Genomic DNA, 25186 nt, shown 5'->3' on the forward strand with positions numbered 1-25186 from the left:
GTGGGCACAGATGCACAGGGTGTGGCCTGATCCCAGAAGAAATCCCCGCTGGGAGCTGCCGGCCCACAAGATGATCCGAGAAGCACAGACCATTCTCTGCTCGCTGCTTATAGGCAGCTGCGTTTTTATGCCTGGGCAAGGTGGGCCTGCCAGCCTGCAGCAGAGGCGGAGACTGAGGCAGTGATGGTCAGAGCAGAGCAGGGCCACCAGGGGAGCAGATGACAGTCCTGGCCTCGTCAGTGCACAAGATGAGCGAGAGCGGGTGGCTGTGGTTGAGTTGCTAGGTACAGGAAGGCCTGTCCAGGGCGGTCTCAGAGCGGCAAGGTGGACGACTTCACTTCCTAGCTGTTTTCTTACGTGGAAAATGGGGTAAAACTGCACCCATTTCTCAGTCCCGGGCTTTCCTCCAGGGGAGTAGGAAATGCAGGTGACTCTGGCTTGGCAGAGAGCAAGTGTGCGGCTGTTACGCCGAAGGAGAGCCCCGGCCTGGCTGTGGCTTCTGTCTTAGGTCTCGTCTCAGGCAGCGATGGTGCCATTTCCACGAATGCTGAGCCCAGAGCCAAAGCTGTGCTTCCGGGAGGCGTGTTGGCTGGGCGTCTAGTGGCTGTGCACAGGCTGGGCTCCTCTCTGGCTTGTTTTAAAGGCCCTTCCTCATCCTCGCGTCGACACTAGCAGGCGTGTCAGGACCTAGCAGCTCCCTAGCTGGCTCCGAGGTCCCACCTCAAACCTCAGTTTGGGACTCAGCCCAGAGTTGGGCTCTGTGTCTTGTTTGTTCCTTATTGATTGTACATTTCTTGAAAGTCTTTTCTGTCTACCTCGTTCCCCCTGCTTTGGCAGCTCCACAGTCCCCCGAGGTACCTAGACCCCAGTCCCCAGGATAGGTCCTCGTGGACATCTTGGGGCCGGCAGGTGTGCAGGCCAAACACCAGGCTCAGAATAAACATCTTATTCGACATCATCACCAGGTACTTGTTCAAGGAAGGAAGAAGCAGGGGGAGCCCGAGGAGGTGTTCCCGCAGGAGGGAATGGCCCAGCCTGGGGCAGCCCTGCCTCTGGCATGCACGACATCCACTCAGGAGGAAAGGAGTCTGGATTGGCAGGGCGATTGTTGTGGTGGCTGGACTGGACAGGGCCAGGGGTGAGTCCTGAGCAGGGCCGGCAGTGCACCAGGGAAACCACTGCAGGTAGCTGTGGTACTGCTTCCTTGTACAGGACAGAGGGGTGCACAGTGAGCCTTAGATCATAGAGGGCCAGCTCCAGGGGTGCAGGGGCACTCTAAGCACGTTCCTTGCCGAGCTGCAGCTAAAGAGGATGCAAGGATCCTGGCCCCACAGCCTGAAACTGCTGAGAGAGAGTGCTGGGGTGTGGTTCTGGGGCCTGGAAGAACCTCACAAGAAAGCCTCACAAGAAAGCGTGTTGGATCATCCACTCAAAGTCTGGGTAACTTCTTTGTTAAAGCTTCAGAATATGTTTTGTTGTACAGCATCAACTTTCAGTGTCCAGGAAAGGATGCACTGTTCATTACCACTGAGCAGGAATGAGGGGCGCAGGCTGGACCTGGGTGGAAGAGAACGGTGAACCCTTGGGCCTGGGGTCTCAGGCACGGGTTCCAGTGTGTGGCTCGACTGACCTAGAAGGATGGAAACTGAAGTTATTTAGAGCCTCAGAATTTTGAACACTAGAAGTTCCTCTGATCAGAGTGGATGGATGCAAAGACATCCTAACAAGCTGTTAAGAAAACAGGAACCTTAAACAAAACAGGCTCCCCCTGCTCTCCTGCTCTCAGGCGTGGATGCCTGTGGAGAGCAGAGGTGGTCACGTGTTTCCCAGAGAGAGCTCACTGCACTGCTCCTGCCTGGCTGCAAACCTTCCAGGGGCTGTGGGCTCTAGCTGAAGGGAGAGGCTCTCTGGACCCCCACACTCGGGCCCCCAATCCTCTTCACCACCAGGCTCTGCTGAAATGATGGGGTTGGTGCTCAGCTGGTAGTGGCCTCCACCCAAGGCAGGAGATGCAGCTGGCATGTTCCGATTCCAAGGAGAGAAGAGAGGTGCAGGTAGTGTGCAGTTTAAAGGAAAGAGAGGAGAATGGGATGCCGGGGATGAACGGGAACTAGGCACGGAGGGTGGGAGCATGGGAAACAACACCACAGACAGAATCTAGGCATGGTTGGTGCGTGTACATGTGTGGATGTGTGCACACCCTGTCGTGATAACAACTGTCCCCTTACAGGATGGTTGGCAGCTTTGAAACCATCACCCCAGGCCCCGCCTGTCCCTTTGGGTCCCACGTGGTTGGAGATGAGTCTGGGGCTGCAGGTGGCTGTGAGCCCTGGTGTTCCAGCCTTGTGTCTCAGAGCCCCTCTGCCTTCCTCACGCGGGGACAACCCTGTTTTCTGCGCCATGTGACATCCAGACTGGGCAAGAGGGACAAGGGTGCCCTGAGCTGGAGCCCTCTTTCTTCCCAGCCGATGGCTCCAGCCTCCATGCGTTCCCTGAGGCTGCGGTAACCAATGGCCGCGAGCTACTTGGTGTGCATGTGCTTCAGGTCTGCAGGCTGGAAGTCCGAGCTCCAGGGACCCTTACTTTTTCCAGCTTTGGGTGCGGTGCTAAGGGTTGGCTTGTGGTGCCTCGCCCTGTCTTGTCCTGGCCTCCCCTCCTCTTCTGCGTGGTTTACTCTGTCTCCTAAAAGGACACTTGTCATTGGATCAGGAGCCTCTCTAAATCCAGGATAATCTCATTTCTTCAAGATCCTTGATGACATTTGCAGCAATCTGTTTTCCAGGGAAATAAGGTCACCTCCTCAGGTTCTGGTGCTCAGAAGTAGGTGTATCGTTCTGGGTGACCCCACTTACCCCACTGTACAGCCCAAGAGAGGAAATCAGTGCTCCTGCAGTTAGAGTAGTTTGTGTTGTGCTGTGAACCGGGGACAGGCGGGGGACAGGAGGACGTCACAGGCACCAGGAGCCGTGTGCTTATCCTAGTTCTGCTGCTGATGCGCCACGAGCTGACTGTCCATTCCTCACTTCCTCCACCTGTACAGCCTTCCTCTAAACATTTGCATGAACGTGCGCTCTGTGGGGTCTCCTCTGAGTGCCCCAGCTGTTCGTGTTTTGCTCCACGGCTCCCGTCCAGACCCGGCACGCTGCCTGATCTGCAGTCACGGATTTGCTTCCTGTCATCATGTTCTGCCAAAGTTAAGCTCAGAAGCCAGATTTTGCCTGCCTGGTTCACTGTTCGGTCCCTGAGGTACCGGCAGAGCCAGCACGCAGTACGTCCTCAGGAACTCTGTGCTGAAGGTGTGGGTGAGCGGTGGGTAGCAACGGGTACCTCAGAGATGTCGCCGGCTGTTAGAAAAGTAATGAGAGACTCAAAATGAAATCTCATAGTACCTGTGTGTCTCTAAATCCTCCCCTCTGCCATCCCCATTTCTGCTTCTACAGCAGATCCGCAATGCCGTGGGGAGCTTTTCCCCACAGTATGCCCATAGTGTGTTAAGAAATACAGTAGAAAATGTACCCCTTGAACCCCGCTTCTCACTGGTTGTGGCAGATCCTGGGCACTGGTAGTAGTCGTGCTCCATCAGGGCCTGTGAGGCTCCGGGACACCGTGTGGGGACCGTGCATGTTTATGCTTAAAGACACCTAACTTCATGTCCGCCGTTGGTTTGGGGCACCGAGCCCACAGCTGGGAGCCCTGGCCCATGGCTGATCAAGGCTCTGTGGCTCCATGAGGCCTCCAGGGACACTGGACAGCACTTCAGCACTGTGCTCGGGGACATTTAAACAGCAACAAAAAAGACGCTGACCAAAAGCACAGGCCCCAGACTGGACACCGAGGTGGCCACAGAAAGGACAGGCAGAGTGTCCACTGCACCGCAAGGGCAGAGCACCCACCACCTGGCCTCAGCCAGAAAGTGCACTTCCAGCCTGGAAAGGTCCTCCCCACCGTCCTGTCCTCAAGTGACTTTGGAACAGCAGAGCGTTGGTGAGCTTTGCCGAGAAGGTGACTGGGAGCACTCATGGGAAGGGGTGGATTGTCCACCCATCCAGGCCTCGGTGAAGCTGCCCCTCTTCACGCCTACACCTCTCGGGACACGGCCCGCAGCTGGTGCTGCCTGGCTGCCGCATCTCTGGAGAGAAAGATGGGCCCAGAACCTCACGGAGTCCTCCTCTAGGACTCACCTGGGAGTTTCGGGGGCTCTTTGAAGAGAGCTTAAGACAGCAAACCAGCAAAGAGCCCTGGGCGAGGATGCAGCCTGCTCCCTCCAGCCCCAGGGATCCCAGGCAGCCCTGTCTGAAGCCTGCAGCCCCAGCGGGCTCCGCGGCAGACAGTAGAAGCAGCCTTCCAGCTGGGAGCCTGGCCAGGACTTCAGACCAGGACAGCCACAAAGAGCAGCTTTGACGGAGGCGACATCTGTCAGCTTGAAACAGAGCCAGCGGCGTGGCTGAGGGAAGCACTTCTCCAGCTTTGCTGGGTCTCTGTCTGCAGGGAGTCTGGAGGGGAGACTGCAGCTCTTGAGAGCCCTGCCCGCCCACCTCTGGAAAGACTGCTCTGCTCGGCAGCCCCCCTCTGCCCACTGGGTCCGCCTTTGTCTCCCTCGGTCACTTACAGTGTATTTTCAGGCACGCAAATCACACAGAATACCATCTTGGTGGCACAGACCCCTCCCTGCAGGCAGCACAGCCCACCCTGTGAGGCTCCAGCCATGCCCCGCTCTGCGCCTGTCTGAGCCTGGGCCATGAGCTAGAGAGCTTCCAGCCTCTCCCGGGGCCACACTGCTGGGTTTATGTGGATCCCCCATGTCTTAACCTCCATCCATCGGACAGATGACAGTTGGATCTTTCCTCGTTTTCTTCTAAAGCGTAAAGTGTGAAGCATTTTGCATACAATTGTCAGTGTATGTGGTATGTCTGCACGTGTGTGTCTGTGTGTGCAGGGTCATGTGTATGCATGTGTGTGCCTGTGTTCCCCGTGTGTATTTGCAGGTGTGTATGTGTCTGTGTACTTGAGTGTCTTCCGTGTTCGTGTGTTTGCCATGTGTGTGCTGTGTGAGTTGTGTGGCTTACGTGTGCTCATTTGTGTGCATCTGCGTGAGCAGGCCTGTTCACATGACGTGCAGGGACGCGTGTCTATGTTTGTGCTCGTGGGTGCGTGTGTGTTGGTGTCTCCAGAGCGGAAATGCGGGAATGGGTGGGGATGGGATGCATTTCATCTTCATGGCCACCGGAGCTGCGGTCTGATTCATCTGCATTAGGAGTGAAGGGCACAGAAGGAGCCGTGAAGGACCGAGGCTTGTGCTGTTTCCCATGTGCTGGGCTCTGGCTTCTGTGGGGGCTCTGGAATTCGGGGCCACAGCCCTGCAGGTCAGATTAACGGCACAAAGCCTATGCCCATAACCACCTCATCATTTCTCAGTTCAGATAGACTCTCCCTGTGTGCTGGGTTTCTCTGTCCCCTCCCAGGCGGGCTATGCGGGGCAGGGGTCCGAATGAGTCTTTCCCGCAAACGCTTTCCCACAGAGATGCGATTGCCATGCCAAGGAGCCCAGTGCCCAGCTTGAAGGAGCCTGAGCCCTGCCTTCCACTGCTGCCAAGCCCTGCATTCCTGCCGCCATGCTGAGCACACCTTCCACTTTTTCACTGAACCCCACGGAGGGGCATCTGTGGCCCAAGGGGGCGACTGGGAAGCCAAGAACGGTAGCCTCTAGGGGTCCTGTGCTGCGGTGGGCATGGGCTCAGCTCCGCAGCCAGGAAACACAAACAGCAAGCAAACCCTGCCTGTCAAGGGCACAGGATCCCGGCAGCCAGCTCCAGGCGGGTCCCCTGGGGTCCTCTGAGACCTACGAGACACCAGAGGGAAGGCGCAGGACCCCAAGCAGGCTCCCCGACGGATGACCGCAAAGCCCCCGGCCACTCCCACGAACCCATCTTCTGGAACCGCCCACAGACCGGCGCCACACTCCGTGGTCTGGGCAGAGATTGCAGCAGAGCCACGTTCGCTCCTAAAGCCACCAGGCTACGCGTAGCTCTTGCACCCGCCTATGCTGAGTCACGTGTGTTGAGTGAATGACTGATCCCATGAATGGAGGGTGACAGGAAGCAGGGGCACAGTGGGTCAGGCGGGGACTCGGCTCTTCCCTACCCAGCCCAGAGCTGCACCTATGGGCAGGGGCAGGGTCAGCACCCTGCAGGCTGCAGCCTCACTCATGGGCTCCTCCCTCTTCTGGGGGCAGAGCCCTGTCTGCCGCCACCAGCCCACAGGAGACAGAAGGCCTGGTGTCCGGGACTCAGGAGCGGTGCACCCGACAATACTATTGCTCTGTTTAAGAAAACCACAGCATGTTTGGAGGCTCAAAGTGAAGGGCGGAGGGTGCTGGAGTGTGACAAGCTATGACCCTGATTTGGTCACCGCGTGCCTCAGAATACCATGCTGTACCCTAAACACGCGGGAGTTAGGAGTCAACCAAAACTCTTCAAAATTCCAGACCCTGACTTGTGGGTGTTGCGAGTGGAGGGCTCACTGAGGGAGCTGACCAGTGCCCCAACTCTGGGCGCACCTGTCCCGGGCGCCCTCTGGTGGCTGCGCTCAGAAGTGTCCAGGTTCCAGCCTGGCGTTCCCGGGGGTCCTGGTGGTCCTGGCTTCTTCTTGCTCTGTTCCTGCTGCTGGAGCGTGGGCTGCTCAGCTTCCCTCCGCGGGCTGGGAAGACCACCCGGGGCATACAGGCCCAGGCAGGACTGCTGGGTGGGCCTCCGAGAGGATCTGGGTGCCCTAGAGGGGACAGCTCCTGCCTGGCGCCAGCCGACTGACTGGCATGGCTCCAAATTCTGTTTTCCGAAGAAACCGAGCTGTATTTCCACATGCTGTCTCTGATTCATACAAACGCTGCACCATCCGCCCTGCGCTCTCCGGCCCTCCTGGCCTCTTCCCTCTCCAGGCTGTGATCGTGTCTTGGGCTGAGTCGATCCCTGCACCCTGGATGCTGTCCTGCCCTGGCCCTGCTTCTGGGGCGGTGGTGGGGGCCCCATTTCTGCGTGCGGCAGAGTGCTGGCTTCGCCTGTAGGTGGGGGAAGGGAGGACACCAGGTCTGCAGAGCCCGCTTTGAGCGGCGGCAGCAGCCTCTGTCAGCTCTGCAGTCGCTTGTGTGGGGCCAGGGACCCCATCAGTTCGTGGTACCCAGAGAACTAGCAGCTCACCCAGTCCATCCACAGCAATACCACATCTACCAAGCTCCTTACTCAGGCCGGCCATCACACCCAGGCATCCTGGTTTCTCCCCAGGTCGTGAGCACTGTGGTCCTAGGGACTGTTTTGCTGCTGTGAATCTCCAGCACAGGTAGCAGGCGCTCGGGACCTATGCTCAGAACCCTGCGTGGAAAGGATCTGTGGACACATGCGCTGACTGGCCAGACCTGTGGGAGAAGTGCCTTGGTTGCTTGGCCCTGTGGGAGTGGTGCTCTGCTACTAGGCCTGTTGGAGTGGCTTTTTGATTGGTTAAACTTATGGATGTCGGCTCTGATTGGCTAGGCCTGTGGAAGCAGCATTCCAATTGGCCAAACCAGTGAGAGCCACGTTCTGATTGGCTGGTCTTGAGGAAGCAGTCTTCCGGTTGGCCAGGAGCAAAACACGTGTTCCTACTAGGACCTAGTTATGGGCCTGAATCTACCACCAACTGAGTGAGAACTGGATCTGAGCAGTTCCAGGAAAACTGAAGATCTGTGGAACAGTGCACACCAGCTTTTAATGATAGAAGTGAGACAATGAGAGGGGCGGTAGGAAGAAGTGGGAGAGAAAACGAGAGCAGCAGCCGTGAGACCCGCTCTGACCCAGCCAGCCTGTGACCTGACCCTGTCTTGTCCCTGGATAAAGCCGTGGGACGTGGGTGCACTGGCATTTCAGCTAAACTTGCTCCCTTTGCTCTCCTTCGAAGCTGAACATAAGAAAAAAATTAAAGAAAGGAAGGAGGACGGACAGCACCTTTCCGTGCGCGCCGGCTGGGCAGTGCGGCGTCAACTGCTTGTTGCTGTAGGCAGCTGGGATCCGGAGCGGCGAGCAGGGAGGCATCTCCGCGGCATCCCTAACGCGCAGGCTTGCTCTTGTGCACAGAACGGAGCACAGCTAGGACAGGCACGAGCTTCCGGACCATTCCCCTTCTCCACCAAGGGTGACGTCGGTGCGGACATCTGTGCTGTGTGTCTGTTTGCTGTCTGTTCACATGCAAATACATATGTATGGCCAGTGTTGTGTTCCAGGTTTTTGTAATTTTAACACGATGATATTAAATTTATCAACATTTATAAATGTTAATATTGCTATGGTTTCAACGTGATTTTAGCATAAATTATGTACTCCTTGTGTGATAATGCTAATGCTTACGTGCTATCTCCCCCCGCTTTACAGAACACTGGATATGTTGGAGGTACCAGTCTATCCAATAATCAGCTTCCCAGGGTGTATGAGAGTTAGTAATTATGAGCCAGTACCGGCAAGAACATGTAAGGTAAAAATTTACAGAGACAATTTTCGGGGCCTTGTCTAGACATTCTGCCCTTGATTTTTTTTCCTCCCTGGAACTCAGATGTGGTGGCTGCATGGGTGGCAGCCATATGGCAATCATGAGCCTGAAGTCCTTTACCAGAGATGATGGAACAGAAAGATCTATGGGGTCTGGGTCTTTACTGATTTCATGAAGCCTTTGATTTGAATCCTTCTGTAAAGCTCTATGGAAAAAATAATCTGGGAAACTAAAAACCCACCTCATAACTCTTACACATACTTCTGGATGTTTTCACATGAATGACATTCTTTGGGGACTTAATTTCTGCCTGTCACATGTCATGCAGAGTTTTCTATGTTAATACTTAGTGTTTTTCTTTTCAACTGTTCTGTAATAATTGGTCAAGGAATTATCAGGTGATGACTTTGTGTGCCTCCTGCCTACCATGTGCCAGGAACTACTCGGGCTCTTTTCCTCAGTGAGACACTCAGGGAGGCCAGCCAGGTGAGGGCAGAGGGTGAGCAGAGTAGGGCTGGGGCTGGGAGCTGGTGGCCTGTGCAGAGCCGCCCCTGTCCCCAGCTGTCCTGCCCTGAGCTGTGCCAAGCACCCCACTCCTGACCGTGTCCACACCCCCTCTGGTTAGGGGACAACAGCCGCACCCACTGTGCTGGGGACAGAGCGTGACCCTGGAGACATCCACAAGCTCTCCAGGGTGGGGACACCAACTGCTGCTCACCTTCAGTCCCTGCCCTCAGTAGCTCTGGCTTGGGAACCCCTGCAGTGACCCAGGGAACCTCATGTGCAGTGGAGGCTTCCTCCCCAATCAGAATGTGGCTTCTACATGCTTGGCCAATCAGAATGCTGCTCTCACAGGCCTGGCCAATCAGAATGCCACTCTCACAAGTCCCACCAATCAGGGCATTGGTCCCACAGGCCTGACCAATCAGAACAGACCCTGCCAATCAGCATGCTCATCATTGTCACTGTAGGTGAGGGATTTGGAACTGAGTGGTGGACCTGCTCCCCCTCCCCACCCAGGAGGTGTCCCTCCTCCACCAAGCAGCATCCCAGCCACAGGCACCACCCTCAGGTGCTGGTCCCTGTGGCACCGACTATTCTGCATCTCTGGGCATCTTCTGCACCTGTGGGCTGGTATCCAGTTGCCTCCTGCTCCCACCTACCCTCCCCAGGGCACTGGGCTCTCCTTTGCCCATGTCCCCCAAGCTCACCAAACAAGGTTTGTTCTCTGCCTTTCCCCACACACTCGAGGCCTCCTGATTCGTGGAGGTCTTCTTTTCCCGAGCTGAGTGTTTTCCAGGACTGATACCCTAGCCCCTGCATTATTAAAGCAGAGCAGTCTTAAGCTCAGTGGCCCCTTTGTCAAAGCAGGATGTTGATTATCCGTTATCTTAAAGTCACAGGAAGGCACCGAGGCTGGCTTAAGTCGAGCCTTGAAGCCTCCGGCTGGGGTCTGGCTGCACTCAGGGCCCCGTCTCCAGCCTGTAGCCTGACTCAGCCTTGGGGAGGAATGGTGCTTCTTTTATTTATTTATTTTACTTTTTGGCAGCACTGGGGATTGAACCAAGGGTCTTCACACAGAGCTACATCCTCGGCCTCTTTTCACTTTATTTGTGAGACAAGCTCTCACTGAGTTGCCAGGGCTGGGCTCAGACTTGCAGTCCTTCTGCCTCGGCCTCCTGAGTAGCTGGGATTAAAGGGCTGTGCCACCACGCCTGGCCAGTAATGATATTCTTACTGTCACGTTTACCAAGCATGGGTTCTCTGTCTCCATGGAAAATACCGTTGGAAGCTAGACATGAACTTAGCGAGCTTACACCAGAGCCCTGGGTTCCCACCCTGACTGCAGCGGCCCTGCGGGGCAGCTGTGGGGGACCCGACTCTGGCCTCACCCCATATGGGTGATGTGGAAACAGCAGCGGTGCTCACCCTGAGGGCTGTCGTCCACGTACAGGACTCACCCTGCCGCGTGTGTCAGCCCGCGGAGTTGTGTCGGGTGCCTGACCTTACCCTGCCTGACGAGCTGAGCTTCAGGATGGTCAGGTTTGTGTCCAGCCGGGGGAATTTCTTCCCCTGGACTTCTCAGCACTCTCCCTGTAATTCTCCACTCCCTCTTGGAAAGTTGAGCTTTAGTGTCTTTTGCACCACCAGAAAAGTTAAAGACCCTGTAATGAAAGAGAAAATCGCTTTCAATGAAGGGTGTATTCTTTTCTCCTTTTGTGTGCTCTGCCATCAGGAAAGCATTTTCTACTTCACACCCTGAGACTTCTCATTAATATAATCGTCCTGAATACTCGTGTAACCAAACAAAGCCACAGACATTAAGGAGACTCGGATATGGGGGACGTGGACCGCTCCGTGGAATACAGACTTTTAAAAAATTATCTGTAATTACTGGGTAAGAAAACACGAGCACTGTATGAAAAACAAGCTCGGTATCTTTTAGGAAGACACCATCATAAAGAATGGGTACACTGTTCCTTTTTATTTACATGAATCGAGATAATTTGGGCTCTCGGGATAACGGAAGGTTCGGCCGTCAGTAAAGCAGACATCTGCATGCTCGTTACGCCGTTTGATCAGACCGAGCTGAGCGTCCCCGTCCGCCATGTGCTGCCTGGCAACTGACCGCTACTCAAACACGCCGCAAATAGGCGCGTCTGCAGCTCGGAGCCCCTCCGGATTTCTGGTATTTGGCTTGCAGTTCAGAGCTCTATGGAAGGCACAGTACGAGCCACGTTTACACCGCCAACCAATGGGAAGCCTGTGTGTAACTCAGCTCCTGGGGCGCTGCGGAAATACCTAAGAAGTCCCTACTGCTGGGCCCACAGCTTGCAGGGGTCCCTTGCCTCTCAGGGCTCAGCAGCCGAAGGCCCCGGGCCTGACCACCACCTGTCCTGATGGTCCCAAATGTAAGAATATTTTTTCAATGATTGGCGAAGCTTTTGTAATGCAACAGCATTTATGACACAAATATTACACGAAGTGCAATGCCTGCCTTGTCAGTAACCTTCCCTAGAGTCAGGCCTGGCTGTGTGTCTCCCTGTGTCTCTGGCTGCCTCCAGACACTGCAGCGGCCTGGTCAGGGAGACAGAGACCCCTTGGCCCACAGAGCCCCAAGGACTTCCACGCTGGACGTCGTCAGAGGCTGCTGAGCTCTCTTATGGAACCAGATAATCTCAGATGCTTTCAGTTGGACTGAGACACACCTCCCTCTGCAGACCCCCGGGGGTCACACAGGTGGGGGCCAGGACACCACTCTGTCGGGGCCCAGGGTCCCCAAGCAGCATGCTCTCCCCGCAGCAGGGAAGCCATAGACCACAGTGAGGCTCTGTCTGATTCCAAAGCAATAAGGAAGGGATTTGCAAGTTTTCTCTAAGAAGAAACGGGAAATGTTTGGGGAGAGAGGTGCTGACCCGACTGAAACATGACATGACATGAGGTTTCAAGCCACACATGGTATTCATTCACTGGTAGGTTTTATGTCTTATGTATCATTAAAATTTCTAATTGAAATTTAAAAGTCTTGCATCCCTCCAGTGCACCTACCCTGTGGCCGACTGTCACCTGCAGTTTTGGAGTGGAGGCTGGTTGGTGTGGTGGCCTCTCTGAGCACTCTGTGCCTCCTGTGCAAGCCTGGTGCCTCATTCCAGTGGCCTATAGACCTCTCTCCGCGGGAGCCTCTCCCTCTCCCCGTCCCCACTCCCCCTACCCCTCCTCCCTCCCCTTCCTCCCCTACCAGTGGATTCCCAGCCAGCGCACTGCCCTGGAGGCCAGAAGGTGCAGCAGTGTGGGCTGTCCTGGAGATGCTGGAGAGCTCCGCCCTCCCTGCCACGGTGACCCCACCACCCAGTCCCGGTCAGGAGCCATTGCATTGGGCCTGCGCAAAACAGAAAGGACTTGTAAGAAGCAGGTTGGGAGTTCTGCGCTGGATCTAGACCAGGCTTGGCAGAGTGACTCATGGGTCAAATGCAGCCCGGCCCCTCAGAACGGCTCTCAGGTTTTTAAATGGGTTTAGAAGTAGCTGTGTAGTTTTGAGTTTTGTCTCCTTGCCTTTCAAGCTGAAAACAATGACTCTGGTTCTTTAAGAAGTTTGCCAATCTTCGGCTAGACTGATGGCTCAGTCCTCACCTTGTAGACCAGGAGATGAAACTCTTTGTCTCATAACCTATGTAAATCCATAATTAAAAACATATCAGCAGAGTGCTCTGGCACAGAAAGGAAAAATAACACCAAGTAATTCACGGTAAATTCACATTTGTGTTTATCTAGGAGGCCAAAGAAATGGTCAGGCACTTTCTGCTGTATTTTAGGGTCACTGTGGGTGGGTCGGCCACGAGAAGAGCTGGATGCTATTATGTGCAGATAATGTGGGTTTCACAAGCAGACTGGGTATTGTAGGTGCAATTTTCCAACTGGAGTAACAGACTTTTAATAAGATTATATCCAGGCACAATCTTCACCCCAGTAGTTGCAATGCCAGAAGGTGCAGAACCACTTAACCATTGCCCCTCCTCTTGTGTATGTGTGTGTGTGTGTGTGTGTGTGTGTGTGTGACACAGGTGGGTGTTTAAGGTCACCCTTAAACATTATACATATTACACCATTATACATAGGCTTCTCGTCTTTGGGAAGGCCTAGTCGACCACGCCATGCAGACTTTGGGCAATCTTGTGCTGTATAAGATGGTCTTGTGCCTTGTAGGGAACCCGACTGAACTGGACCCCTCTCTGAGTCCTGAAGTGTCCCCTCCAGCCACTCTGGGATGCAGTATGGATTATTAGTGTCCCCAAGGGTTTATATGCTAAAGGCCTTTGGTGTTGTTGGAAAGCAGTGTCGCCTTTTGGGGTAGACCCTGGTGGACAGGAGTTAGGTCACAGGGTCACATGCTCTGTGATGCTGTGCTGTCTACCCCAGCTCAATGCCAGTAAAGCCATGTGAGCCTGGACTGAGCCCTCCCCAGCCCTGAGCCAATAGGAACCTTCCCTCCTTTAAGGTGACCTAGCTCAGGTTATTTGTCACAGTGGTGGAGAACTGAATAACAAACACATTGTGATAACCAGAAACTGTCCCATACCTACCCCAAATGCCATCTATGGTGGGTTGGATTATGCCACCTTCCTGGTGATATGTGTCCCTCCTGCCACTGACTATGAAGATATGAGCTGACATGGCAGAGGGGACCTCTGCACATGGGAGCAAGCAAGGGATCTTGGGTGGACCCCACCATCTCTCAGAGCAGGCGTCTCCTGGAAGGATGGCCAACCTGCGCCAGTCCGAACCCCCTAAGGACCTGGGGTCCAGTGGGAAGAGAAGGGCCAATGGGCAGCATGAGGGCTATTTGCACAGCTTAGCTTGAGAAAAGGCCGCAGGGGTGCAGCTGAACACCCCAGCTGGACGCAGAGCCTCCTGGTGGGCATCACCCACAGTGCTACCACACTCCGTTCCATTCCCAGGCTGGTGCCAAGATTCTGGACGTCTGGGAACATCTGTCTCAAGGAGGGTGGCCCCATGCTCCCTGCCAGGGCTCAGTGGAGCAGCACAGGCTGACCGCCGCTGTCCCCAAGAAGAGGACACTCCCCGGAGCACCTGCCCTTTTAGAGCGGGGCTCTCTGCTCTGACATCATAGCACACTCTGTAATTTCAGCAAAGGATATTCAGGGTTTGTTCATAAGAGGCACTGAAATCAAATAATCCATTTGTCAAGGTGTCTTTTGTCTCAAGAAAGAGGAAACACTGAGCTATATTTCACAGAGAGAAGTGCTGGGTCTGAGGAATGTTAACAAATTGCAAAGCAGGGGAGGGGAGCATTCCGGCTGGCTTGTGTTTCAGGCAAGCCACAGCTGCCTGCAAAGTGAACCCACCTCGGGTCCTCGTGAGGCACACAGGGACAGGCGGCTGTGTCCGCAGGTGGCTGGGCCCTGGCGAGGGGACTTCTGAGCCAAGCCTGCACAGATTCAGGAAACATCCGCCTCTTGGGTCTCAGGCTCGCCCCCGCCCACGGACACTGCCCAGCTTTCATTCCCCACTTGCTTCTCGGGCTTCGGATCTTTCTATTAGAACCCACTGGCATCATTAGATGCTCTAAGAAAAAGAGCAACAAATCCAATATGCATCTTGCTGAGGACGAGAAGTGGTTTCGGAGGCCCGGAAGTTAATGGTATTTGAGATTCACGTACATGCTTCTATGCTAAGCTGGGGCTGTGCTTCACCATAGGGGTTGTCTGCTCCAGGAACGCTCACTGTGATGTGTTTCTTCTTCCTGGACTAGAGAAGGCTTTGGCTAAAATCCTGCCCTGCCCCTACCTGCCTATGGAATCCCTGGCAGACACTGGGCCAGGGCCGCTCAGTCTCAGTGCTGCAGGCCCCGCAGGCTGGGTGTATGCCCTCCGTGGTGGGGCTGCTCTGTTTGTGTTCAAAGCATCCTCCAGGGTCAGGGACATAGCTCAGTGGTTCCGCCGCCTGCCTCACAAGTTCAAGGACCTGAGTTTGATCGCCGGTACCAAAAATAAAAAAGCATCCTTGGCTTCCATTCACCTGGCGAGTGTCTCCCCCTGCCCGTTGTGACAATCCAGAGTGTCCCCGGGGGCAAAATTGCCCTTTGCCGAATCCCCTGCTGTCCTGGAGGGGCTTTTGCACACCCAAAGCTGTCTCACTTGTGCAGCTGTATTACTCTGAGAGATTTCCTTTAGATCTCCAGGTGAAAAAGAAAGCAGGACCTAGCAGGCATCTGTCACGTAGGCCCATTCTGAGGGTCTCAGTGCTGGGTGCCTCCTTTGTGGCTCAAGGGTCAAAGGTGGACTTAGGCACGCCCAAGTGACACAAGTGGGTCACCAAACAGGGCTTCTCCACGCCATGCAGAGGCTCAGTGAGCAGGTGCTGCACCGGGATGCTGTCTGCAAAACAGCTCAGAGAATTTCACAGCAAACGTTCTCCTAAGGGGAAAGAGTATAAAATGGAATAAAATATAGCACAGTAAGTCCACCAACCAGTGACACGGGCACTGCCACCCATCCCAGTGCTGTGACCTGCACGTCGTTGGCTGTGCTGGAGTCTGACATGGGTGGCAGCATGGTGGGTTCATCCACATCTTGGTGGCTGTGGTCAGAGGCCGAAAGTGCTGTGCTTCCAGGCTGTCTGTCCACCGCTGACCCCACTCAGGCAAAGTTTGTCCCTGTCCCACCCGCCAGCCAACTTCCTTCTCTCACCACCAGATCCTGAGAGTCCCTCCTGCCTGTCCAGACTCTCCCAGAGATGTCTCCCAGAAGGCACTGTCCCCACTCAGCCTGTCGGCAGGGAGCCCATCGTCCCCCCGTGTTTCTCTGCCTGGGTGCTAAGAGCCATGGCCACTCCTATATCCACTACCTCAGAATCTCAAAAACTCAGTTTCCAGCCTTGGCCTGGCAGTGTGGCTCTAGGAGGAACAGCGGGCGGAGGACACAATATCCCGACGCTGACAGGCGAGTGCAGATGAGGGAAATGAGTAGACAGGAAGGGGACAGCGAGAGCCCGCTGTCATCACAGAGGCCAGATGGAGTGGCAGCTGTCTGTCTGGCCCACGGGGTAAGCGTGGGCATTCCCAGGGGGACCCATGAGTCACACAGTCACCCTGTCTTGCTGGTAGATGTGTGAGCAGTTGAGGCAGAGGAGGGAAGGGAATCCGTGACCGCTCCCCATGTCCTGGTGGCCCGGGGTGGTTTCTTGCCCTGGGTTCCATCCCCTGTGTTGTGAAAAAAGAAAAAACAGGAAGGGGAGGAGGGAGAGGGGGAGGGTACCTGTGAGAAGGTGGGGTTCCCGGGAACACCTGAAGCATGGACCGTAAGTGGCTGCGGAGAACCCCAGGCCCCCTGCTGGGTGCCCGCATCACGAGGGACACTGTCTCTGGGCAGTGGCATCTAGTCTCTGGCCCTGCACGTATGTTGCCTACTGTCCGAGCTGGGCTTCTGTGTCTACTCGCTGGCCAATTCCATGTGCTCTTCAGGCATCCGGCGGGCAAGTGCGGTCAGGTGTCACACAGGAGGGTGCTGCAGTGAGCGTGGCATTTGCCTGTCCCTGTGCATATGCAGCCATTCCACCGCTGTGACAGAATACCTGAGAAAAAATCAAAGGAGGAAAGCCTGTTTGGGCTCATGGTTTAGGAGGCTTCAGTCCACAGTCAGCTGGCTCCAAGGCAGAGACAGGACAGTGAAAGGGCCTGTGGCAGGACACTGCTTACCTCATGGCAGCCAGGAAGTGGGGTGAGGTACAGCCAGAGAGAGGAAGGGGCCAAGGATTACACACTTCCCAAGGTCCCTGTGACCCACTCCCTTCCACTGGACCCCACCTCCTGTTTCTCTCACCTCCTGATAGGGCCATGAATCCATTGCTCTTGTCAGTGAATTAATCCATAGAGGAAGTTCATGCCACCATGATCCAATCACCCGACTCTGAATGTTGCCACACTGGGGACCAGCCTCTGAGGGGCACTTCGCATTAAATCACAGCAAGTGGCTAAATATGCAGGCAAATGAGTACAGGACTTGACTGTGTGAAAAGGCATTTTAACAATCTTCACGGTCTTACGGGGAGTGTGGAGGGACGCTTTACCCCATAGGGGGAACACAGGGCTCCCGAGAGAAGGGGCTGTTGGAGCTACATGCTGAAGGCAGTAGTTAGGCAGAAGAACAGCCTGTTGTCTGGACAGCTCGGCATGGATTCCAGCTACATTCTCAGAGCCAGGCGGTGCTGGGAAAGGCACGTCACTGCTCGGTTCAAAGTCCACACCACAGGAAGTGGTCCTCGAAGTACTTCCCTTAGGACAGCTGAGCAGAGCTGAGGTTCCTGGTCTACACCACACAACCATGCCCATCACACCACTGGCTGGCTCCAGGCAGAACACCCAGAAGCCAAAGCTTAGGCATGGGGGATGCCCTGCGCATGCCCTGTGAGAGTTCTCGGCTGGGCTGCGTCACTGGCCTGGGGATGAGCTGTGGACCAACTGGTGTGGCTTTCATAGGAACACTGTGCTGCGCTCTCCAGTGTCTCTCATCCCTCAGAGGGCTTTGGAGAGACACCGGGAGCCCCAAAGCAAAGTGTACCAGTGACAGCAAAAAGCACTGTCACAACACAACCATGTCAGCCATGGCCTTTCCTCAAAGGGAACCCCATGCCAGGCCCATTGAGGGAAGGGCCCGATAAGCTCCACCTCCTGGAAGGAGGACTAGAGTTTCAGGAGGAGAGAGAAACAGTGACTACCTGCAGTGCAGAGCTGCTACCACCATCCTGCCATCTGTGTCTCTCCACCTGTATACCTGTGTGTCTGTCTGTCTGTCCATCCACACTGAAGCTCCCAGGAAGCGAGAACATCCTGGCCACCCAGCTGGTGAGCAGGTCCCAGCCCTGATGCACTCCGCGGCTGCCGGAGACCCCACTCCTTCCCTGACGAGGATCTCAGCTTGTGTCAAGTTGTGTCAGCAGGAAGGACTCAGACCTCCATCAGCAGAAGGTGTGAGCACCACCCTTTCTCCCCACTCTGAAGACAATGAGCGAACGACTCCAAGGATGGAAGAATGCTCCAAGGAGAGGAGCAGCAAGCCCTCCGCCTTCATCTGGTGGAGTCTGCTTGGCATTTGCTCAAAACAAAGGCTCATCTTTTAGGGTTTTTCGTTTTAGTTAATATAAAAACAGTTGAAAAAAGGGACCTCTTTCCTGTGCATAAGAAGAGAGAAGCCTGAAGAGAAAGTTGTTGGCAGATGTTTCCCTGAGAGACAGAACCTGTCTGCAGGACCTGGCTGTGCCCCTCACCTCTGTGTTCAAGCTCTAAGAGCTTTTGTGGATGCGGACGAATACTTCACAGTAACAGCTGCTGGAAGTGGCAATCGCCTGTGGATTTTGGCAAATGTGACAAGTTGGTCAAAGAATAGGCTCCTTGGAGCCCTTCTGGGATGTAGCACCTCGGCGTGTGCCTCCCGGTAGTGTCTTAAGCTGGCTGGGAAATGAGTGTGTTCAAATGGGAGAGCCGGGCCATCCTGGGGGAAAGAGTGGCACAGAAGGCCTTGCTGCTGACCAGAACACGTCCCTGGGCTAGGAGCAGGTAAGAGCGACAACCCAAGGCCACTTGGCTGCAGAACCAAAGGCAGCTTTGAAGTCCGGGCCAGTGTGCCCTCTGGGAAGGATCCCCTCCACTTCCAGGCTGAGCGAGGGGCCCTGGTGGCCAGGCTGGGGAGAGCATAGCAGTGAGGGAGCCTCCCATCTTTCCATCCTGAACCCAGGCTGCAAAGCCAGGAGCTGGGCCCTCACAGCCCTGCGTCCCTCACTAGCAGTCCAAACCAGGGCCCCTGGGGTCTTAAGAAGAGGAGAGGTCCAGTGGGCTGCCGGCTGGTCCTGCTGCTGAAGCTGAGGCTGCAGAACACTGACTGCCGGTGACCTAAGTCCCTGGCCCCCCCGGAAGGGCAAACAGGCGACTTCACTGCATGACCACAAGTGTCTGGGAATCTGCCCGTCCTCTCTCATCCTTTCCGGCTGAGGCTAAAGCACATTGCGTGTTCCTGCCTTGGATGCAGAGAAGATGGAATCCCAGGGACTCCTTGGTGTCTAGAAAATGAGATTCAAAGCACTGCAGGCTGCAGGCTGGCGGAGCCCACAGGAACCCCGGGTCTGAACAGGCACAGATGGCAGGAGCACAGAGATGAAGGCCTCTGCACCTGCCTCTCGAATGGTGCAGCAGGGAAGAGCTCTGTCCACCAGGGAGGGGCAAGAGTCGAAACAAGCACTCGGTCCCCAGCCGTGAAGGAAGACGGTGGTGACCGGGTGGTGTCCCTGGTGATTATTGACTCCGAATTGTTGTCCACCGATTATCAGAGTTTAAAGATAATTATGGGGAAGTGCGCTGACTCAATATTTCTGAATAACACAGGGAAATGATTTCTCTCATTATTTTCTTCCCTAACATGAATAAATAAATAGACTGAAATCTCAATAAGTAAGAGATGAGGAATAAAAAAAGATCAAAATGACCAAGATGTCTTACTATTTACTTATTTCATTAAACATTTTTATGTTGACAGTCTGAGATCTAAAGAAAAAAATCACAAGAAGAGTAAAAAAGTAACTTCTACATACTTTTCCCGATTCTTCGTGTTAAAATTCGACCATATTTGCTTCAACATGATCACCCCACCCCCGTCTCTCCCTCCCCTGAACAGTTTGAAAATAGGTAGCAGACCTGTCACTTTGCCACTAAATACTTCAGAATACATTTCTTAAACATAATGATAGCCTTTTATATAATTACAGCACAGTCATCAGATGAGGACATTAACAATGATACAATGTTATTAGCTATTCTGGAGACCCGCTGCAATTTTTGCCACTTGTCCTAAAAATGTCCTTTGGAAAAAAGAGAAAATGTCTTGCTCATTACCTTCTAGATGTTTCTTTGTCCTGCTGCTGGCAGCGTTCAATCTGGCCCCTTGGTTAAAAGGTCACCTTCCAAGTTACCCCACGAAACCCCCGATTGTTTCTCAGAATTCATTGACGGACTCAGGGTTATCTTATTGGAAGACAACAGAGATGCTGGGAACTCCTGTGGCTCCTGGGGGAAATAAAACCCAGTGAGTGTCAGATAGACAGAGTCTGTGTTCCCCAGAATGGAAGAATTAATTCTAAGAAACAATGGAGGTTACAAGGAAAACTTTATCGGAGGGGGGGCAGCAGAAGAGGGAGAGGTCCTTCGAGATAGGAGGGGACCCAAGCGGGGTGCCAATGAGCAAGCCCACTTCTCAAAGGATGTTTTATAGAGCTAAATCCCAAGGTGGCTAAAACGTGGGTCAAAACTATGAACGACCAATAAGATTACAAGTAGAGCCTCTTAGGTAATATTGATCCAATGGGGAAGCAGGTCACATGGTGAGTATGCATGGAAGGAACAAAGATGGTTTTAGGAAGGGATGATCAGGGGGTCCTGGTCACCCACTGGGTGGCTGCTGTCTATTTAGCATTTACTGGGCAGGTGATGCCAATGATCTTATCCCCTGGGGAGGCGTGTCAGCCTGATCATTCCATCTTTAATAGATGCAGCTCCTGCCACAGGTGTGATGTATTTTCCTCTTCTGCACCGACTCCCTGGAGGGCCCGGCCCTGTCTGACTGCCGAGGATATTTCTACCGGCTTAGCTGTCTGCGATATTTCTACCCGCTTAGCTGTCTGCAGCAGAACCGTCACCGAGGAATTTCAACAACCATTCACAACTCTTGGCTGAATCATTCGCTACTGTAAATGTTGCTGTGCCCAGTTTGGATTCCACTACAAGAAAGAGCTTTCCTGCAGTCTGACTTTACATCCCACTCTCAACTGGGGTTCTCATTTCATTTAATACGTGAAAAGTCCTGTACAATCCTTAATGATTCCCATGCTTACATTATCCCTGATTTGTTCAGAAGAAGCCCCTCCAAGCTGCTGGCTCTTCTTTTCCTACATTTACATTTAAACCTTTTTATTTCATTAATTTATTTGAACATAGGATCTTACTAACTTGCCCAGGCTGCACTCGAACTTGTAGTCCTCCTGCCCCAGCTCTCCTGTTTCCTCTTGGGGTTATGTCCAGGGGTGGACAGCACACCACACTGTGTCAGCCACATCACTGCTCCTCTGGAGACTCAGCTGCCAGTGGCCCTAAACCCTGCACCAGTAAAGAATGAAAAGAGGCAAAATTTAGTATAACAAAGGCCGGTTCATTTGGGAAGAAAAGATGGAAAAGAAGGGGATGGACAGCACCGTGGCGGTGGGGGCTTCAGAGCTGCGTGCCATAAGTGCTTGTCCATGGCTCCTTTTACGGGGACACATACATTCCCATGCCCAGGTGGGCACCTGTTGCTGTTGGATCTGTTGCCTCCAGTGCCTTTTATCTTAACCTGGGCGCGCTGGCCACACGGTTTCTTCCAGTTCCTGTGCAGTGAGGGAAGGGCGAGGCCTATTAGGAAGGCGGCTTATTTGATGATTAAGTAGAGGGGGCTTGTGGACCTGTGTGTGTCTGCTGCAGGACGTTACTGATGCTAAAGTGAGAACATACACAGCTGTGTCCATGTGCAGGTGCATGTGTGTGTGTTACGTACTAAATGAGAATCCTTGGGGGCTGTCCCTTAGCGCCCCTGCATTTGTCAGGTGGCTTAGGGGAGCTGGCTTTCCTGGCATCTGTGGTGCCTGGGCCTCTCCACATCCAGCTAGCTTTTCCCTCCTTTGTCAGAAACTGTTTTGAGTAAGTTTTCCTATTGCTCTTAATAAAGCTCAGTGAGGCCTCTATCCTATCCCTTCCTACCTGCAGGGCCAGCTGTCCCTACATTGTGTCCTCTGCCCTGCTCCTTTAGGTGGAGAGAGGCATTTGGGAGCCAACCTGGGCTGGGGTTGCTCTTCAGGCCCTGGTGGATGGAGCCAGGAGATGTGTGTACACTTGGGCTGTGGCCATGTCCACCTCCATCCGTGCACACTCAGGCCCGGTGTTCACACCTACACTCCGGCCCTACCCTGACATGCACAGGGGAGGGGTGCTTCCTGGCCTCCACCCTTCCTGCTTGGGCCCCTTCCCGCCTCTGAGACACCTGAATCCATTTGCAATACAGTTCTCCTCGGCCCCACCCTATGCCGCACAGAAGGTCACTTCAGAACCGCTAACCATTCTCCTGGCTGAAGACACTTCTGACGGCAACACAGGAATGGTTGCTTGAGCTTCTTTTTTGATTTTCACCTTTGTATATATAACAGAAACAAGGCTTCAGCCTTAACTTAGAGTGTTTCTCCCATATCCTCTTGCAGTGTGGTTTTGATGTCCATTTGAAACAGATTAAGTTTATGGGTTTCTACTTGAAATCCGTTTAAGATTTTGACTCATTCCTGTTGGTATTGTATTACATGTAAGATATTGACGTGGTTCCAAGTCAGAGTTGCGCTCTCCCTTCTCACCCTTCTCCCATCCCGAAGCATCTTGTTTCTGCTCTGTTCCCATCCAGCCCTATTGATAGAGGCTGGTTTTTCTTTACCTGTGTCTCTTCTATCAGCAGCTGGTGCACACAGACTTCGCGATCCCCCTTGTTGCCTGCTCTGAAGCCTTCTGCACGCTGTCTCAGAACCCTCTGCACATTGTTCTCGCAGCCCTGGCTCCCTCTTTGGCTGCAGCTGGAAGTGCTGCACTGTGCTTCTGGAAGCAGCACAATTCGTTCTAGCACTTTCCTACTGTCCCAGTCAGGGTCTCCTCTCTGGGGCACAATGTCAGACACCCACATCTTAAACAGAGTAGTGATTTTGGCTCATGTTTTTGCTCTGTGGTTGGCCTGTTCCAATGCAGGGACTGTGGTGGAAGAGTCCAGCAGAGGAAAAGCTGCTCACATCCTGGGAACCAGGAAGCAGAGAGAGAGAGAGAGAGAGAGAGAGAGACAGAGAGAGAGAGAGAGAGAGAGAGAGGAGGAGGAGGAGCCAGGAAGTAATGCCTCCAGCGACCACCTCCCCGTGCCAGGCCCCACTTCCTAACATCCGATGTAGCCACAGCACCCCAGTGACTCAGTCACCCTTCCACAGCCTTACCTATGAGCATCTAAGGCTTTGGCGGAGACAGATTTAACCTATAACACCTACATAGGGTGTGTTGGTTGTATTTTATAGTACATAATTTAACCGCAAAAACTGCTTTAATTTTACCACTTAAAACAATGTTGCAATGAATGACGGTATGAGTGTGTATTTTTAAATTGCCAAATTGAATCTTCAGGGTGGGTTTCCAGAAGTGGGACCACTGAGGCATAGTGAAAAGGGTATACAGTGTCTTCAGAAGATACCAGATTCTCAGAAGAGTCCTGTTGTTTTTCTTTCTGAGAAGATGTGAGCTACAGGTCTGCATCTGGAGACTTATCTGTGATGTGTGGGTCGTGCTTTGTGATTTCTTCCAATCTCAGATCTAGCACATCCATTTATTTGTAGCTTTAATTTATATTTCTTTACTTGTGAGTGTTGTTAGTTTTCCTATATGTATGGCCAGTTTCAGTACGTTTTTGGTGAATTGTGTGTTCATGTATTTGTTCATTTCCAATTGTTTCACTCTATTTTTCTCAAGGGGCAAGTCTCTCTCCACTAAGGATATTTGTACTTTATCTGGAATACAGTGCAAACATGAAAATATTATCTCCCAGCATATCATTTTTCTTTTGACTGGGCTTATGATATTTTAAGTAATGCAAATATTTTTTTAAATTACATTGGGAAATTTATCATTGAAAAAATGAATTTGGATTTTGAGCCATGATTAGAAAATGTTTCCTATAGAGGAATTAATTCATGTTTTCTTTACTACTTAAAAAAAGCTTTAATTTTCGTACCTTTAAGCCACTCATCCACTTGAAGTTGATACTTACGTATGTTGTGAGATATGGATCTAATTGTATCTTTCTCTTCAAATGGCTACCCAGTGGCCCGGCAACATTTATTTTAAAAGTCTATATTTGCATCAATATTTGAGTACCACCTTTATCATGCTGTAAACTTTTAGATGTTCTTGGATTTATTTATGGACTTCATTCTGTTGGTCTCCTTTTCTAATCACATACCAGGGCCATTAAACACAGTTCAAGCTTAGGAAAATTATACCTCACCAGTAACCTGCCAGCTTGCTGTTAGGCTGACCTGTATCAAATGGCCACCAGTCACCAGTTCTGCAAAACCCTCAGTTTTACATATTTCCACCTAATATATGATTTGAGGACTGTCTAGAGTGATTTACTGGCTGATTCCAGGTGGAATAGAAAAACTCCAGCCAGGTGGACTTCAGAACTTTCATCTTGTGTTTTAGTTACTTTCTCATCACTGAGACACAATACACCTGCTGCTTAAAGGAAGAGGTTTACTTAGGCTCACAGAGCAGAGGTATCAGTCCGTGTCCTCCGGCTCACAGGCAGGGCCTGGCAGAGGGGAGACAGTCCATGGCAGGAAGCAGCCAGGGATCAAGGGAAGAGGAGGGAGATAGACCCTGCCAGGCCACGCCCCCAGCGGCCACCTCCTCCAGTCAGGCTCCACTTCCCAAATCGCAGTTAGCCAGGAGCTCATCAGTACACTAACCCACCAGTAAACATCACGTCCCTGGATCCAGGCACCTACCCAAGGCCCCACCTCTGAGCAGGAGCCTTTGGGGGACATGTAGCTATAAACCAGAGCTCTTGCTTGCAGACCTGACCATCCCAAGGAGCTGCTAATCCTCCTGCCTTTTCTCTCTTCCTCCTCCCTCAGTGATAGAGAGCCGTGGAGTCGCAGACAGCACGCCGAGATTCTCCTCACTTCCGCCCTACCTGCCCGTGAGCTTCAGCGTGCAGGGCGCGGACAGTGCCTTCTTCCTGCAGGAAACTCAGCCGCAGGACGCACTGCGCAACGCCAGCCTGCGTGCCAGGATCGCGTCCTTCTTCGCCTACAAGGCCCAGCAGCCCCCGGTGCTGAACGCCAGCTACGGGCCTTTCTGGGCAGGAAAGGCGGTGCCCCCCGAACTGGTGCGGACCTCCAGCGCCTTTGGCCCGAGCAGCAGGTCTGCTTTTGACTGGAAGCTGAAGGCCACCATCCTGCGCGACAAGATCTACCCGAGCCGCCCCAAGGTGCAGGTCCTCTTTCACCTGCTGGGCCGGGCCTGGGACGAGCCGCGGCCCGCGGAGAGGCTGCCCTGTCTGCG

General features: G+C 53.4%; 1 protein-coding gene across 1 annotated transcript in view; it reads left to right on the forward strand.

Annotated features, from left to right (window-relative positions):
• Positions 1 to 8467: 8467 nt before the first annotated feature.
• LOC104848505 (transmembrane protein 132C) overlaps positions 8468 to 25186 on the forward strand; it is a 152662-nt gene continuing 135943 nt past the window's right edge. The window contains exons 1-6 of the mRNA XM_033762686.1: positions 8468 to 8491; positions 9137 to 9205; positions 9532 to 9645; positions 10361 to 10554; positions 12254 to 12369; positions 24757 to 25112. Coding sequence (XP_033618577.1) covers positions 8468 to 8491; positions 9137 to 9205; positions 9532 to 9645; positions 10361 to 10554; positions 12254 to 12369; positions 24757 to 25112 — 873 coding nt within the window. The remainder of the gene's footprint in view (positions 8492 to 9136; positions 9206 to 9531; positions 9646 to 10360; positions 10555 to 12253; positions 12370 to 24756; positions 25113 to 25186) is intronic.

The sequence above is a fragment of the Fukomys damarensis genome, unplaced genomic scaffold (genome assembly GCF_012274545.1).
Source record: "Fukomys damarensis isolate Sample0158 unplaced genomic scaffold, DMR_v1.0_HiC HiC_scaffold_12, whole genome shotgun sequence".
Classification (NCBI taxonomy): domain Eukaryota; kingdom Metazoa; phylum Chordata; class Mammalia; order Rodentia; family Bathyergidae; genus Fukomys; species Fukomys damarensis.